This window comes from Cyanistes caeruleus, chromosome 29, assembly GCF_971803275.1.
Source record: "Cyanistes caeruleus chromosome 29, bCyaCae1.hap1.1, whole genome shotgun sequence".
NCBI lineage: Eukaryota > Metazoa > Chordata > Aves > Passeriformes > Paridae > Cyanistes > Cyanistes caeruleus.
The window spans coordinates 1,814,779-1,826,684 of record NC_141729.1 but is presented as its reverse complement, the minus strand read 5'-3'; the positions used below and the strand labels follow the sequence as shown (position 1 = coordinate 1,826,684).

The window sequence follows — 11,906 nt, the reverse complement described above, 5'->3', positions numbered from 1 at the left end:
AGAGTGAAATTTCAGGATAATTTCAAAGCTGAAAAACACAACACTAAAAAATAACAATTAAGAAGAAAATAAAAATTAAAAAGAAAAAAAAAAAGCAAAACCCAGAACGACAGAACAAAGACACCACCACAAGGCTCTAAACTCCGACACAAACCACACACTGCAACACCAGGAGAGGGAACAGCTAGTCCTTGGATCACAAAGGCAAAATTCTTGCATGACCAGGAGACACACAGGCAGATTTGGGAGGGATGAATCCCACTGAGGAATTTCGTGTCCCTGTTCCATCACCGCAGGGACGAGCACGTCACCCTCGCCCTGATGACACGGACCAAATGTCAAACTCCTTTGTGCTACGGAGAATTTAAGGAAAAGGAGGTCGTGCCAAATCTTTTACAAGGACTTGGCTGGATTACAAACAACTTCCCTTGGTAAGCAAAGCCTCTGTAGAGCTGTGTGGCCCCGCTCGGTATCGAGGAAAAATCCTCATGGATCTGTCATTCCTACACTCCACAGGCAGAGAATTGCCTCTCCACCTTGGCCTACCTGTGGGGAGGGCAGGGATTACACCAGCATCACAAAATCCTGTTTTCTAAGAGTTTTGATGGTGCTGGCAGATGGCAGGACCTCAACCCCAAGGTCTTGAGCCACCGGAGCAGGAACCGCTCCGGCAACTCCAAATAAAGGTGGTTCCACTAAGGAATAAACTGTTCAAGCTGAAACAGCCTTGAACCAAACCCCTGGGTATATTTTTTCCTTCCCAGCAGGGCCTTGTCCTCCCCCACTTCTGGTGATGCAAGAGTAAAAAGCTTCCGTTAAGGGCTGGTAAAGCTCTTTAAAATGAGCGCACGCACACACGGAGATGATTTGAGTCTCTCGCCGGGTTCTAGCCATACCTTCCCGTGCCTCTACCGCTTCTACTGTGGCTGCAATACAGAAGAACAGTGGCATGCAAAAATGAAGACAGGGAAAAAAAAAACAAAACAAAACAAAACAAAAAAACAGAAAAAAAAAAGAAAAACAAAAACAGAGTGACAGTGAGTGATCCGACATCATGGCTGCGACGCAGAGCCCACGGCCCCCCAGCCCCGGTGGTGCCAAACGAGTGGCGAGAGGGGAGAAAGAGGTGACAGGAGGTGGAGAGGAAGGGGGGAAAGGGACTCCCGAGGGCTCAGGGGGAGTCTCCTTTCCTCTGGATTGATCTGATGGAAGAACAGAGGAGCAGAGAGCGAGGGCTCCCTGCTGCACGCACTGCACAGGGACAACCTCGGACTAAGCTGCGGCTCTGCTCCCAGCTGGGTGGCTCCAGGCCACCTTCACATGATCAGTTATGTGGAATTCACCCTCCACCAGCACAGCTGCATGAGGGAAGGGATCCCAGGGGATGTTTTGGAGCAGTGGGAAGGTGAGGGGCAGCCTGTTTTCCAGGGAAGGATAAGCAGCAGGTACTGGGCTGCTCCGCTCCCGGCGCCTTGAGCTGTAACAGAAAATCAGGCTCCAAATCCAGCTTGGCTTCAGCTCCACCTTCTGAAAGTGTTACCAAGCAACAAGGCACCACAGAGCTGAGCAATGTCCCCCTTCCTAAATCTGCTGCAGCAACGTCCAAGGTTTGCTAGGCCCTGCCTCAGCATCTGGGAGGAGGCCTTTCCCTTGAGCAGATTCCCTGGATTTTAGCCTCAAAACAGCAGCTTTTTTGCTTTGGACACAATACAGAGGCCACGTGGTCCTCGGGAGGCCATGGAGGAAGGATGGAGCTGTGGCTGCACAGCTCTGCCCCAGATTCCGTGACTTTATTCGGTTGATTTTGCCAAGCCCTGCTGCGAAAGGCTGGGGAGAGGCTCAGGAGGGCAGGGCCCCCCCACTGCAGCCCTGTTTCCCTTTTTTGGGGTGCACAGGCACCCTAAAAGGGGGGCAGCCACCTCTCCTCCTCACCCAGCAGACGGGGCTCCCATAAATTCACCAGGAGTGTGAAGGGATGTGTGAAATGGGAAAGGGTGGGAGGATGGGGAAGAGAGGGAGGGAGAAGGGGTCAGGACAGGGAAAAGGGGGGTGGGAGAAGGGGTCAGGATAGGGAAAGGAGGGTGGGAGAAGGGGGAAGGACAGGGGAAGGGGGATGAGGAGGGCGGGAGAAGCCAGGAGGTGCCGAGGGGAGCGGGGGGAGCCTGCAGGCGGCGGGTGGGGCAGGTAAGGCAGCAGCAAAGGCCCAGCTTGTTTGTTCTGTCCTGGGGAGAGGCTCATTTTGGGGGAGGGGAGACCCCTTGTACCCCTCAGAGAACCCCCTGAGAGGGGAAGGTGCTGGAGAACGTCACAGCATGACCCTGTGCTGTCAGGACACAGGGACAGAGCTGCTGCAACAGCCACCTTCCCACTCAGGCTCTGTTCCCAGAACTGGGGTGACGGGGCTGTGATGGTTTCTATATAAAAAGGGAAAAAATATCTATCCTCCTCTGTGGGCAGAGAAATCCATGAGCTTGGGAGTGATGCTGCATCCTCCCCGGGAGCAGGCAGTGGTATTTCCACGTTTCTGACTCGTGAACTGTTTAATCCAGGCAAACCCCAGCCCCAGCCTGGGGAGAGCTGCAGGAAATCCCCGGTGCCCATGGGAAGGGGGAAGGTGGGGAGCTGCCAGGCTTCAAAGGCCAATGGCAGGGAAGGATTAAAACACTGGATTACAGGATTCCCTCTGGGATAGCTCATTCCCTGAGCACCAGCCAACCTCCCTGCCCTGTGAGCGGGAAGGATCGGATCCTTCTCTCCGTCCTGCTCCCAGAGCTGCTGAGGGAGGCAGCAAATTTGGGAAGAAACCTCCAGAACTACCTCAAAACCTGAGAGGAGACTTTTCGGAACCATCCAGCCCTGGAGGAACCTCGTTCCTTTGGCCAAACCTTCCTCTTGTTTGGGATTCTTGACTTGGCAGGGGCAGACTGGGAGGGGTTTGGTTGAACGAAGAACAAACAAGCAGCTGTGTCACTGTCACATTCACACAGAGGCCGTGTCACTGTCACATTCACACAGAGGCTGTCACACAGCAGCAGCACAGCGAGGTGAGGCAGAGGATGTGCACCATGCAGCGTTAGAAGGGAAATAAAGGATAAAAACTCGTTGCAGAAACAAACAATTAAGCACTAAACATGCTTTAAGCAGGGTGCTGTGGGTTTTCTTCCTCGAGGGTACACGGGGACATCTTGGCATCTCTCCACATCCCCACCTACACCTCTGCTTCCTCCTGCTTGGGAATCTTTCCTCCCCACAGGCCTGAACCCTGGCTGGGGTCCCCTGGCACCCTCCAGGCTGCCTGTGGGAGCTGCTCTGGGGGGTTTGGGGCAGGGGAGTGCAGGGGGTCAGGGATACTCACCGGTCTGCAGGGTCTGCCTCCCCCCCGAGAGCACTCCCAGGGGCAGGGTACCTGTGGGGGTCAGGCCTTTGAGGGTCAGCACGCTCTCGCTCTCCTCCCTGCAGGGAACAGCAGCACCAGTTACACACTGAGCAATGGTTGTACTGCTCCAGGCAAGGCCGGTGGGTGTTGTGGGAGTCATGGATTGTGGGAATCATGGATCACGGGATCATTAAGGCTGGAAAAGACTTCTAAGGTCACCAAGCCCAACCATCAACCCAGCACCACCACCCTGTTCACCACTACCCACGTCCCCAAGTGCCACATTCACACATCTGTTAAACCCCTCAGGGAAGGGACTCCACCACAGCCCTGGACAGCCCATTCCAGTATTTTGCAGCCCTTTCCATGCAGAAATTTTCTCAAATATCCAACCTGAACCACCCCCAGTGCAGCTTGTGGCTGTTTCCTCCCATCTGTCACTTGTTATTTGGGAGAAAAGACCAACCCCTACCTGGCAACAACTTTCTTTCAGGCAAATGTGTCCTGAAAGAGTCAGGAAAAACCACTTGTCTTATGAAGTTTTCCCCTTCTTTTCCTGTTTCCTAAACAGTGTTCCCCCATCTCCCAGCCCCCAAATTAACCTCAGTCCAAAAATTAAGCCCAGTCCCCAAATTAAATCCAGTCCCTAAATTAAATCCAGTTCCCAAATTAAGCCCAGTCCCTGAATTAAGCCCAGTCCCCAGCCCATCCTCACCGAAGAACCGAGAAGACCCGTGCCATCTTCCCAATGGCTCTGATCTTATTCCTGATGATCTCCTTGCGCACCGTTGTCCCACCTTAGGGAGAGAAAAGAGGAAACAGCAGCACGTTGGAGGTTTCCTGCTCTCCAGGGAGTGTCAGGATGAAGCACCTGCCTGACTCCAGGAAAAGAAATCATGTTTTTTTACAGATTCACAGCTACACCGGAGAGAGAACGGTGCTGGAAGGATGGCATCAGGATGGCATCAGGATGGCACCAGGATGGCGGTGAGGAGGGCAACACCAACGAGATGGCACACGGAACTTGAGAGGGCTAAAGAGAGTAGAACCACCACAGGACACGGATTCGGGGAGGTCTCGCTGGCAGCTCGCCAGCTGGGCTCACACTACACAGGATGTGACACAAATGACTCAGCCATGAGGACACGGTTTGCAAGGCAGAGCACGGAGGGATCTGACGGCTGATGGGCACCGCTGTGCTCGCCCGCAGTGGCACGCAAGCATCAGCTCTGGCATCCAAGGAGCACAGGGAAGGGCTGGCCCAAGCCTGGCAGCTCTGCTCTGACCCCACACGGACACAACGGGACAGGGGGGAACTCCCCTTCCGCTCTATGGACCCAACGGGAGAGAGAAACAAACAAAAAAAAGCACGGAGGGAGCTGAAACCAAACGGAAAATTCAGGTCAAAAGAGGGAACAAATCCATCTCCTCTCAGCTGAGATTCCTCACATGGCCCAGTACACATCAGGACAGGGAAGCCAAACCCAGGGCTAACATGCACCATGGCTCAGCCATGCACTACGTGGCTGCATTCAGAATCAGGTAGAAACGTGACCCCCGTTTCTCAAAGTTCCTGGAGGAACGCAGAAGGGTTAAAAAACACATGGAGCTTATGTTAAAACTGAAAGGGGATGAAGAGACTGCCCCACTAGTCAGCTCTGGAAATCCACTTCAAGGATCTGGTGGCACAGGCAGTGATAATTAAGCTCGTAGCAAATTCTAGCTGGGTACCTTTCGGATAGCTTGAAATGTAGTGATCTTCAGGGAGAGGAGACACCAAGAAACAAGTAGATGAAGACAGAGATAGAAGAAACAAATTTAATTTTCATGGGAGGGAGGAAAGAAAAAAACAAAAAAACCAAAAAACGAAACGGAAATGCAATGGGAGAAGCGGGTTAGAGTCTCCACCTGGGGCCGAAGCAGCTCAGGCCCCACTTCTCGCTGCCCCCCTCAGCTTCCTCAGGTCACCACCTCACTCCTGAGTTCCCCCAAAATCCAAAATGCTCATCAGCTCAGCCACTGATTTGTCCCCTTCATGCATGGCTTAAAACCAGGGTCAGAAACAGTGTTTTTGGGGAGGGGGTGTGACATGAGAAGCCACTTTACAGAGGAGTTCACTGCAACAGATGAGAAGATTGGGTGGATATTTTGGTGCAGAAAATCTTGAATTGGGGGAAAAAATAACCAGCAGCCTGTGTAAGGAGCAGGAAACCATTCCCAGAGTAGCTGGCAAGAAGTGTCTGTCACAGTGAATGTCATTTAATTTCTCTGTGACTGAACAGTAAAAGAGAAAAAAAAAACCAAAAAACAACATTCCCTACCCAAAACTGCAAAGGTTGGGCAAAAAGGAACTGGAGACCCTGGCTGGGCATCCAGCTATAAATCAAGTGCTGCTCAGGCATCAAAGACCTTCCCCAGCCTTTCCCCCCGCTGCTCTCAGGTACCAGCAGGGATATTTTACCTTCCAACGTCTCGTCGCCATCCGAAATCAGCTCGTCGTCGGAGCAGATGTTGAGGATGTTCACGAGCATCTCGGTGACTGCAAGAGGCACAGACAGCGAGGTCAGAGGGGCCTGGGGCATGCAGAGGGGGTTTGGAGGACGAGGGGAGGATTTCAAGGTCGTCTGTCCCCTGCAAGTGGGAGCCTAAAGACACTTTTAGGCACAGCCTGCTGGTACCCGCAGCGGCGCCGGAGCAGACGACACACGTTGCATCTTCTGCCAAGGAGGTGGATGCAGGCCAAGCACATCCCAGAGGAACCAGACGTGGGGAAGGAGGTGCCAACATTCCTGCAGAACAGCCTGAGCTCCCTCAAGGTCCCCCCTCCCCATCCCCACCCACGCCACAGCCACCTGGCTCCCAGAAGGGCCAAATTTAGGGAGGGGGGATTCGACCTTTGGTGCCTCAAAGTCAGAAAAACCCTTTGGAAGTCATGAGGGTGAAGCCACACTCTGAACATACGAGACTGGGGTGGAATTTAAACTCATCAGGAGAGATAAAAATCCTTTTGGTGAAAAGCTGAGGCAGTCTTGGTCATATTTTAAGCTGCCTCGCCTTCTTCAGAACGAATTAAGTCTTGGATTGAAGTGAATGCTTCCTTTCTGGTGGGCCAGGAGCCAACAGGAATTTAAAATTCCTCTGTTGCAAACCAAGAGAAACGTCTCCAAATTCTGAGGTGAGACTACAGCACCCAATACCAGCTCCACCAGCAATGCAGAAAGAGCAAGAAAGGAGGGTTTTATTGGCAAAAGCTTCATCAAACAAGTATCAACAGCTGTTTATGCAAGAATTGAACCCAGTAATGCATATCTCCTTGAGCCTGAGCTGCTCTCCTGTGCTGCCTGCAGCTGGTTTGTGACACTCAGGATATGAGGAGCAGTCACTGGGAATTTGGAACAGAAACCCAAATCTCTCTTACCCTTTTCCCCTACGAAAGGCAAAGACCATGTGAAGACATCCATGAAGTTTGGAAGCCAGTAGGGGTGAGGGGAACAGTTGAACTGCCTGATGTTCATGACGTTGTTTTCGTATTTCAGTACAGCAGCTGGGGGAGAAAAGGGGAAGAGAATAAATGTCCATAGGCACTTTCCACTTGGAGAATCCTGGAATGGGCTGGATTTGAAGGGATCTTAAGGATCAGCCAGTAACATTCCTGCCATGGGCAGGGACAGCTCCCACTATCCCAGGTTGCTCCATGCCCTGTCCAACCCGGCCTTGGGCACTTCCAGGGATCCAGGGCAGCCACAGCTTCTCTGGGAATTCCATCCCAGCTCTTTCCCACCCTCCCAGCCAGGAATTCCTTCCCAATATCCCATCCATCCATGCCCTCTGGCAGTGGGAAGTCATTCTTTGTGTCCTGTCCCTCCATCCCTTGTCCAAAGTCCTTCTCCAGCTCTCCTGGAGCCCCTCTAGGCTCTGGCAGGGGCTCTTAAAGTCTCCCTGGAGCCTTTTCCTCTTTCACCCCCAGCTCTCCCAGCCTGGCTCCCTCTGGAAGTTTTACCAGTGTTAAAAAGCCTTCATTATCAACACCTGGTTACACTCGTGTAGAATCAAGCTACCAATTCTCCAAAATGAGAAGGTTTAAGCCATAATTTTTTTGTTTACTCAGGTTGGTCCTCAGCTTAGAACAGTGAAGCCCAAACAGAGCCAAGATCCAAAGTGAGGGGTGAAAAACCCCACAGCTGGAGAAAATTCCACCATGATCCCCCCATGGTTTATGGGCAGAGGGAAGTGGAAAGCTTTCCTACACTATCAGCTTCTGTGGGATGGCAGCATCCATCAAAAGGGCTCCGTTGTCCCGTGGCTGGGAATGAAAGCTTTATTCCAGGCTCTATGACTCCACAGTTAATTGCCACAGTAACACATTAAGTCAACCACTTCAGCTCAGCACACAAAGCTCTCTTTCATTCCAGGCACAAGAATGCGACTGGAGGAGAGGGTTTTGTATCAAAAATAGTGTATTTTTTGTATCAAACCAGTGTGGTGGCAGCTGGAGCAGGGCAGGGGCTGTCCCTCTGTGCTGGGCTCTGGGGAGGAACTTTGAGGGCTGCGTCCAGTTTGGGTCCCCTCACAGAGACATGGAGGGGCTGGAACGGATCCAGGGAAGGGGCTGGAGCCTCAGGAGAGGCTGAGGGAGCTGGGAAAGGGCTCAGTCTGGAGAAAATGGGGATCAGGAGGAATTTCTGGCTCTGCACAACTCCCTGAAAGGAGAGGACAGCTGGGGGGATTTGGGATCTTATCCCAGGGAACAGGGACAGGAGGAGAGGGAACGGCCTCAGGCTGGGCAGGGGAGCTCAGGGTGGGCAGCAGCAGGAATTTCCCCATGGAAAGGGGGATCAGGCCTTGGAACTGCCCAGGGAGGTTTGGATCCCCATCCCTGGAGGTGTCCAAGGAAAGCCTGGAAGTGACACTCAGTGGCAAGGCGGGGATCAGGCACAGGTTGGACTCAATGGCCTTGGAGCTCTTTTCCAACTGAAATTATCCTGTGATTTTGGGAGGGCAGAGTGGGAGAGGGATTTCCTGAACCCCCCAAGAGCAGCAGAGCCCTAGCCTTACCCTTGTTGTTATAGACATCTAAGTAATTTGGTGCAGAGAAGATTGTGATTAATGAGGGAAAGCCCGTGGTCTGGCTCTTCCTGTACATTCGGTACCTACAAAACAGGACAGGAGTTAAACCTGGCCCAGCCCAGCCCAAACCCTGCCCAGCCCCTGGGCTGCAGCACTTACCCAGCATCCTGGGCTTCGTGAGCTCGGATTACGGATAACAAACTATTGTTCTGCAAAAATTCACACACTGCAGGATAACTGGAAAACAAAAAAGGGAGGAGAACTCAGCAGGGAGCAAAGGAGAGCACAGTTCTCTGGTGGTCTTGGTTTCAGGGAGCAGCCACTTGAGAAAACATCCAGCTTCTGTCCAGCACTCCAAAATATGTTTTATCATTCAAAAATTAATTGCAAATTAAACCCTCCCTGTAAATCCTGGACTGTCAGCACAAATCCCTCTTTTTTACCAAGGAAAGGTTATTTCCTAGAGATTCAGGTGGTGAAAACCACTCACAGAGCCAAAAGAAACATCTCTGCTGTTTGAGACCCCAATTCTATAAAGCAACTTACTCAAAGACAGCTCAATATTACAGAAGAAAAAAAACAAACAAGAATTTGTGCATTGGTGCCAAATGAGGAGAATTTCACATAGACTACAAAGCCCCACAGAGTGGCCTGAACAGTGATTTTAGTGTGAGGAGAGAGAAAAGCCCCCTAAAACACCCCTCACCTGTAGAAATAGGAGCAGCCTCGGACAGTGTTGTGGGCAAAATGCTCCAGGGTTTTCTCGTTGCCGTAATCCTCCGAGGGATCCGACCACAGCAGGTCACACATCGGACCAAAGGCTGGAGGCTCCTTAAACCTGTCTAACTGGAGAGGGGACACAACATCAGGAGGAGCTGTGGCAGGATTCCCACCCTTCCAGCCCCAAATCCTCCCTGTGGGAGCCAACCCCACAGGGAACTGGGAGCGAAGGGAGAAGCTGATGGAGCTGACTTACTTTCCTAATGTCATCTAGACACGTGATTTCTGGAGACAGGCCCCCGTGGACACACAGGAATTGCTGGTTGAGGAGGGCAGCAAGAGGAAGACAGTCGAAGGTATCCATGCACGCGTCGTACACTCGCTCCGAGTACTTGATTCGACCTGGGAGGGAGCAATTCAATCAAGCTCTGATCGGCTAAAGTGCTGATCAATAAATTCTAGGAACCCAGTTCATAAAGGAGATAGGCAAGCTCAAAATCGAAATGGCCCACAAATCAAACTCTGCACCTGTGCATTATTGAAAATACTGACTTGGAATCAAATTCTGCACCTGAAATTCTGCACATGAATCAAATTCATGCACCATGAAAATGTGATTTAGAATCCAACTTTGCACCTGTGCATTAGTGAAAATACTGATTTACAATCCAACTTTACACCTGTGCATTAGGAATCAAACTTTGCACCTGTGCATTAGTGAAAATACTGATTTGGAATCAAATTCTGCACCTGTGTATTTGTGAAAATATTGATTTAGAATCAAACTTTGCACCTGTGCATTTGTGAAAATATTTAGAATCCAACTTTGCACCTGTGAATTAGTGAAAATACTGACTTGGAATCGAATTTTGCACCTGTGTATTCATGAAAATGTGATTTAGAATCCAACTTTGCACTTGTGCATTTGTGAAAAATATTGATTTAGAATCCAACTTTGCACCTGTGCATTTGTGAAAAATACTGATTTAGAATCAAACTTTGCACCTGTGCATTTGTGAAAATACTGATTTGGAATCAAATTCTGCACCTGTGTATTTGTGAAAATATTGATTTAGAATCAAACTTTGCACCTGTGCATTTGTGAGAATACTGATTTACAATCAAACTCTGCACCGGTATATTACTGAAAATACTGACTTGGAAAATTGTTGGATGTGTAAAAGAAAAGGTTTTTTTTAATCTGGAATTGGACAATATTCATGTCCCTTCAAGTTGTTTTCTAAAACACCTGCACTGAGATCAGCACTAAAGAGATGAGGTGTTTCCACATAATGAAAACTGGGATCATGGAATAAATTTGGGATGCAGATGAAGCCACCCCATCACTTCCTCACAGCCCTGCTGCACCTCTGGACTCATCTTGAGTGTTGAACTTGGCACAGCAGCACCACACAGCCATGGAGGCTGGGAATTGCCTTTCCAGCTGGACACAGGTCCTGGGAGAGAGGATTTGCCCACAGAAATGGATCTTCCTTCCCACTGGATCTTTCAGGGATGCTGATCCCCGTGATGCCTCACCCGGGCAGAGGGGATGAGGATGTTCCCATACATTACTCACAGCCTTTCCAAAGCAGTTTGGTTCTTACTCCAAGCCTCAAATATGCTCAGAAATATCCTTTTTTCAGAGACACTAACAGGGGTTCTCAGGGAAAAGCAGCACCTCCTGTTTTCCAAAGGGAAAAACCCAACCCTATCCCCTGGTTCAGACTGGGCCCAGCTCACCAGAAGCTCACCTGTGTCCAGGTGATGGACACAGCATCCAGCACAGAGCTGGGGGGTGTTTTCCAGCACATCCTTGAGCAAACAGAACAGGGACTCACCCCCTCTGAGCCTTCCTCCATCCAACACCACCCAGAGCTGATGGGATAAAGACTGGATTCATGCCTTGCCCAGAATTATCTCTTGAGGTCGGGTCCTTGAGCAAGAATTCTCTAAAGGAGCTTTGCATTGAGTTCTCCACCTCTTTTACTGCTTGGAATGACACTCACCCATCACTCCCTGACCTTTCCTCACCATTGCTTTAAAAATATTTAAATGCTGTGCACAAACACATCTTTTAACTGCAAAAATGATCTGAAAGGTAAATGATCCTCCCCAGTGCAAACAGGGAGGAGCAAATCCTTCCCCCGTTCCCAACTGCAATCTCTGATCCCAGCTGCACAATCTGGAGCTGGAAGTCTTTTGGCACTGATTACATGTTGCTGGGCCTGGAAGTCAGGGAGGGGAGGATGTGTGTGCCTGGCTCATCAGGGGAGAAGTGCTCCCATTTCTTTCATTCACACTGTCTTTGAAACCAGAAGGCCACATTTGGCATTTGGCAGAACTTAAAGATTTGGGTTTTGGGGTATTTTTTTATAGCAGGGGCTGAAGCACAAGAGCAGGAAAACAAGACAACAGGTTTTTACAGCTCTGATGCCACTCAGAGGTACAAAAATTGAAGCCCACGCCTTCTCACAACACCTTTTTTTAAAAAATACATTTTAAAATGTATTATTTAAATGGATTCAAATCCTTCTCCCACTTCTGATACTTACATTCCTGCTTGAAGGTGAAGTATTCTGTGAGGTGCCTGCACTCGTGGTTCCCTCGAAGGAGGAACAACGTTTTGGGATGATTTATCTTTAAACTCCATAAATACAGCACGCACTGCAAGAGAGGCAAGCAGGGATGTCATAAAATCCTTTCCCAGGACACTCATCAGCCTGAGACTGCACTAAGAGGT

General features: G+C 50.3%; 1 protein-coding gene across 7 annotated transcripts in view; it reads right to left on the bottom strand.

Moving 5' to 3' along the window:
* Nucleotides 1-11,906, bottom strand: part of PPP3CC (protein phosphatase 3 catalytic subunit gamma) — a 38,776-nt gene that overhangs the window by 4,350 nt on the left and 22,520 nt on the right. For 2 of the 7 annotated variants that reach the window (XM_086865192.1, XM_086865194.1), the window contains 10 exons: nucleotides 11,719-11,830; nucleotides 9,420-9,565; nucleotides 9,150-9,289; nucleotides 8,603-8,680; nucleotides 8,432-8,526; nucleotides 6,795-6,920; nucleotides 5,838-5,915; nucleotides 4,092-4,173; nucleotides 3,356-3,453; nucleotides 855-926 (listed from right to left, as the gene is read on the bottom strand). In XM_086865192.1, coding sequence (XP_086721318.1) covers nucleotides 855-926; nucleotides 3,356-3,453; nucleotides 4,092-4,173; nucleotides 5,838-5,915; nucleotides 6,795-6,920; nucleotides 8,432-8,526; nucleotides 8,603-8,680; nucleotides 9,150-9,289; nucleotides 9,420-9,565; nucleotides 11,719-11,830 — 1,027 coding nt within the window. Of the gene's footprint in view, nucleotides 1-854; nucleotides 927-3,355; nucleotides 3,454-4,091; nucleotides 4,174-5,009; nucleotides 5,135-5,837; nucleotides 5,916-6,794; nucleotides 6,921-8,431; nucleotides 8,527-8,602; nucleotides 8,681-9,149; nucleotides 9,290-9,419; nucleotides 9,566-11,718; nucleotides 11,831-11,906 lie in introns of those variants that run through there. The other 5 variants (XM_086865193.1, XM_086865197.1, XM_086865195.1 and 2 more) reach the window with 3 other exon arrangements.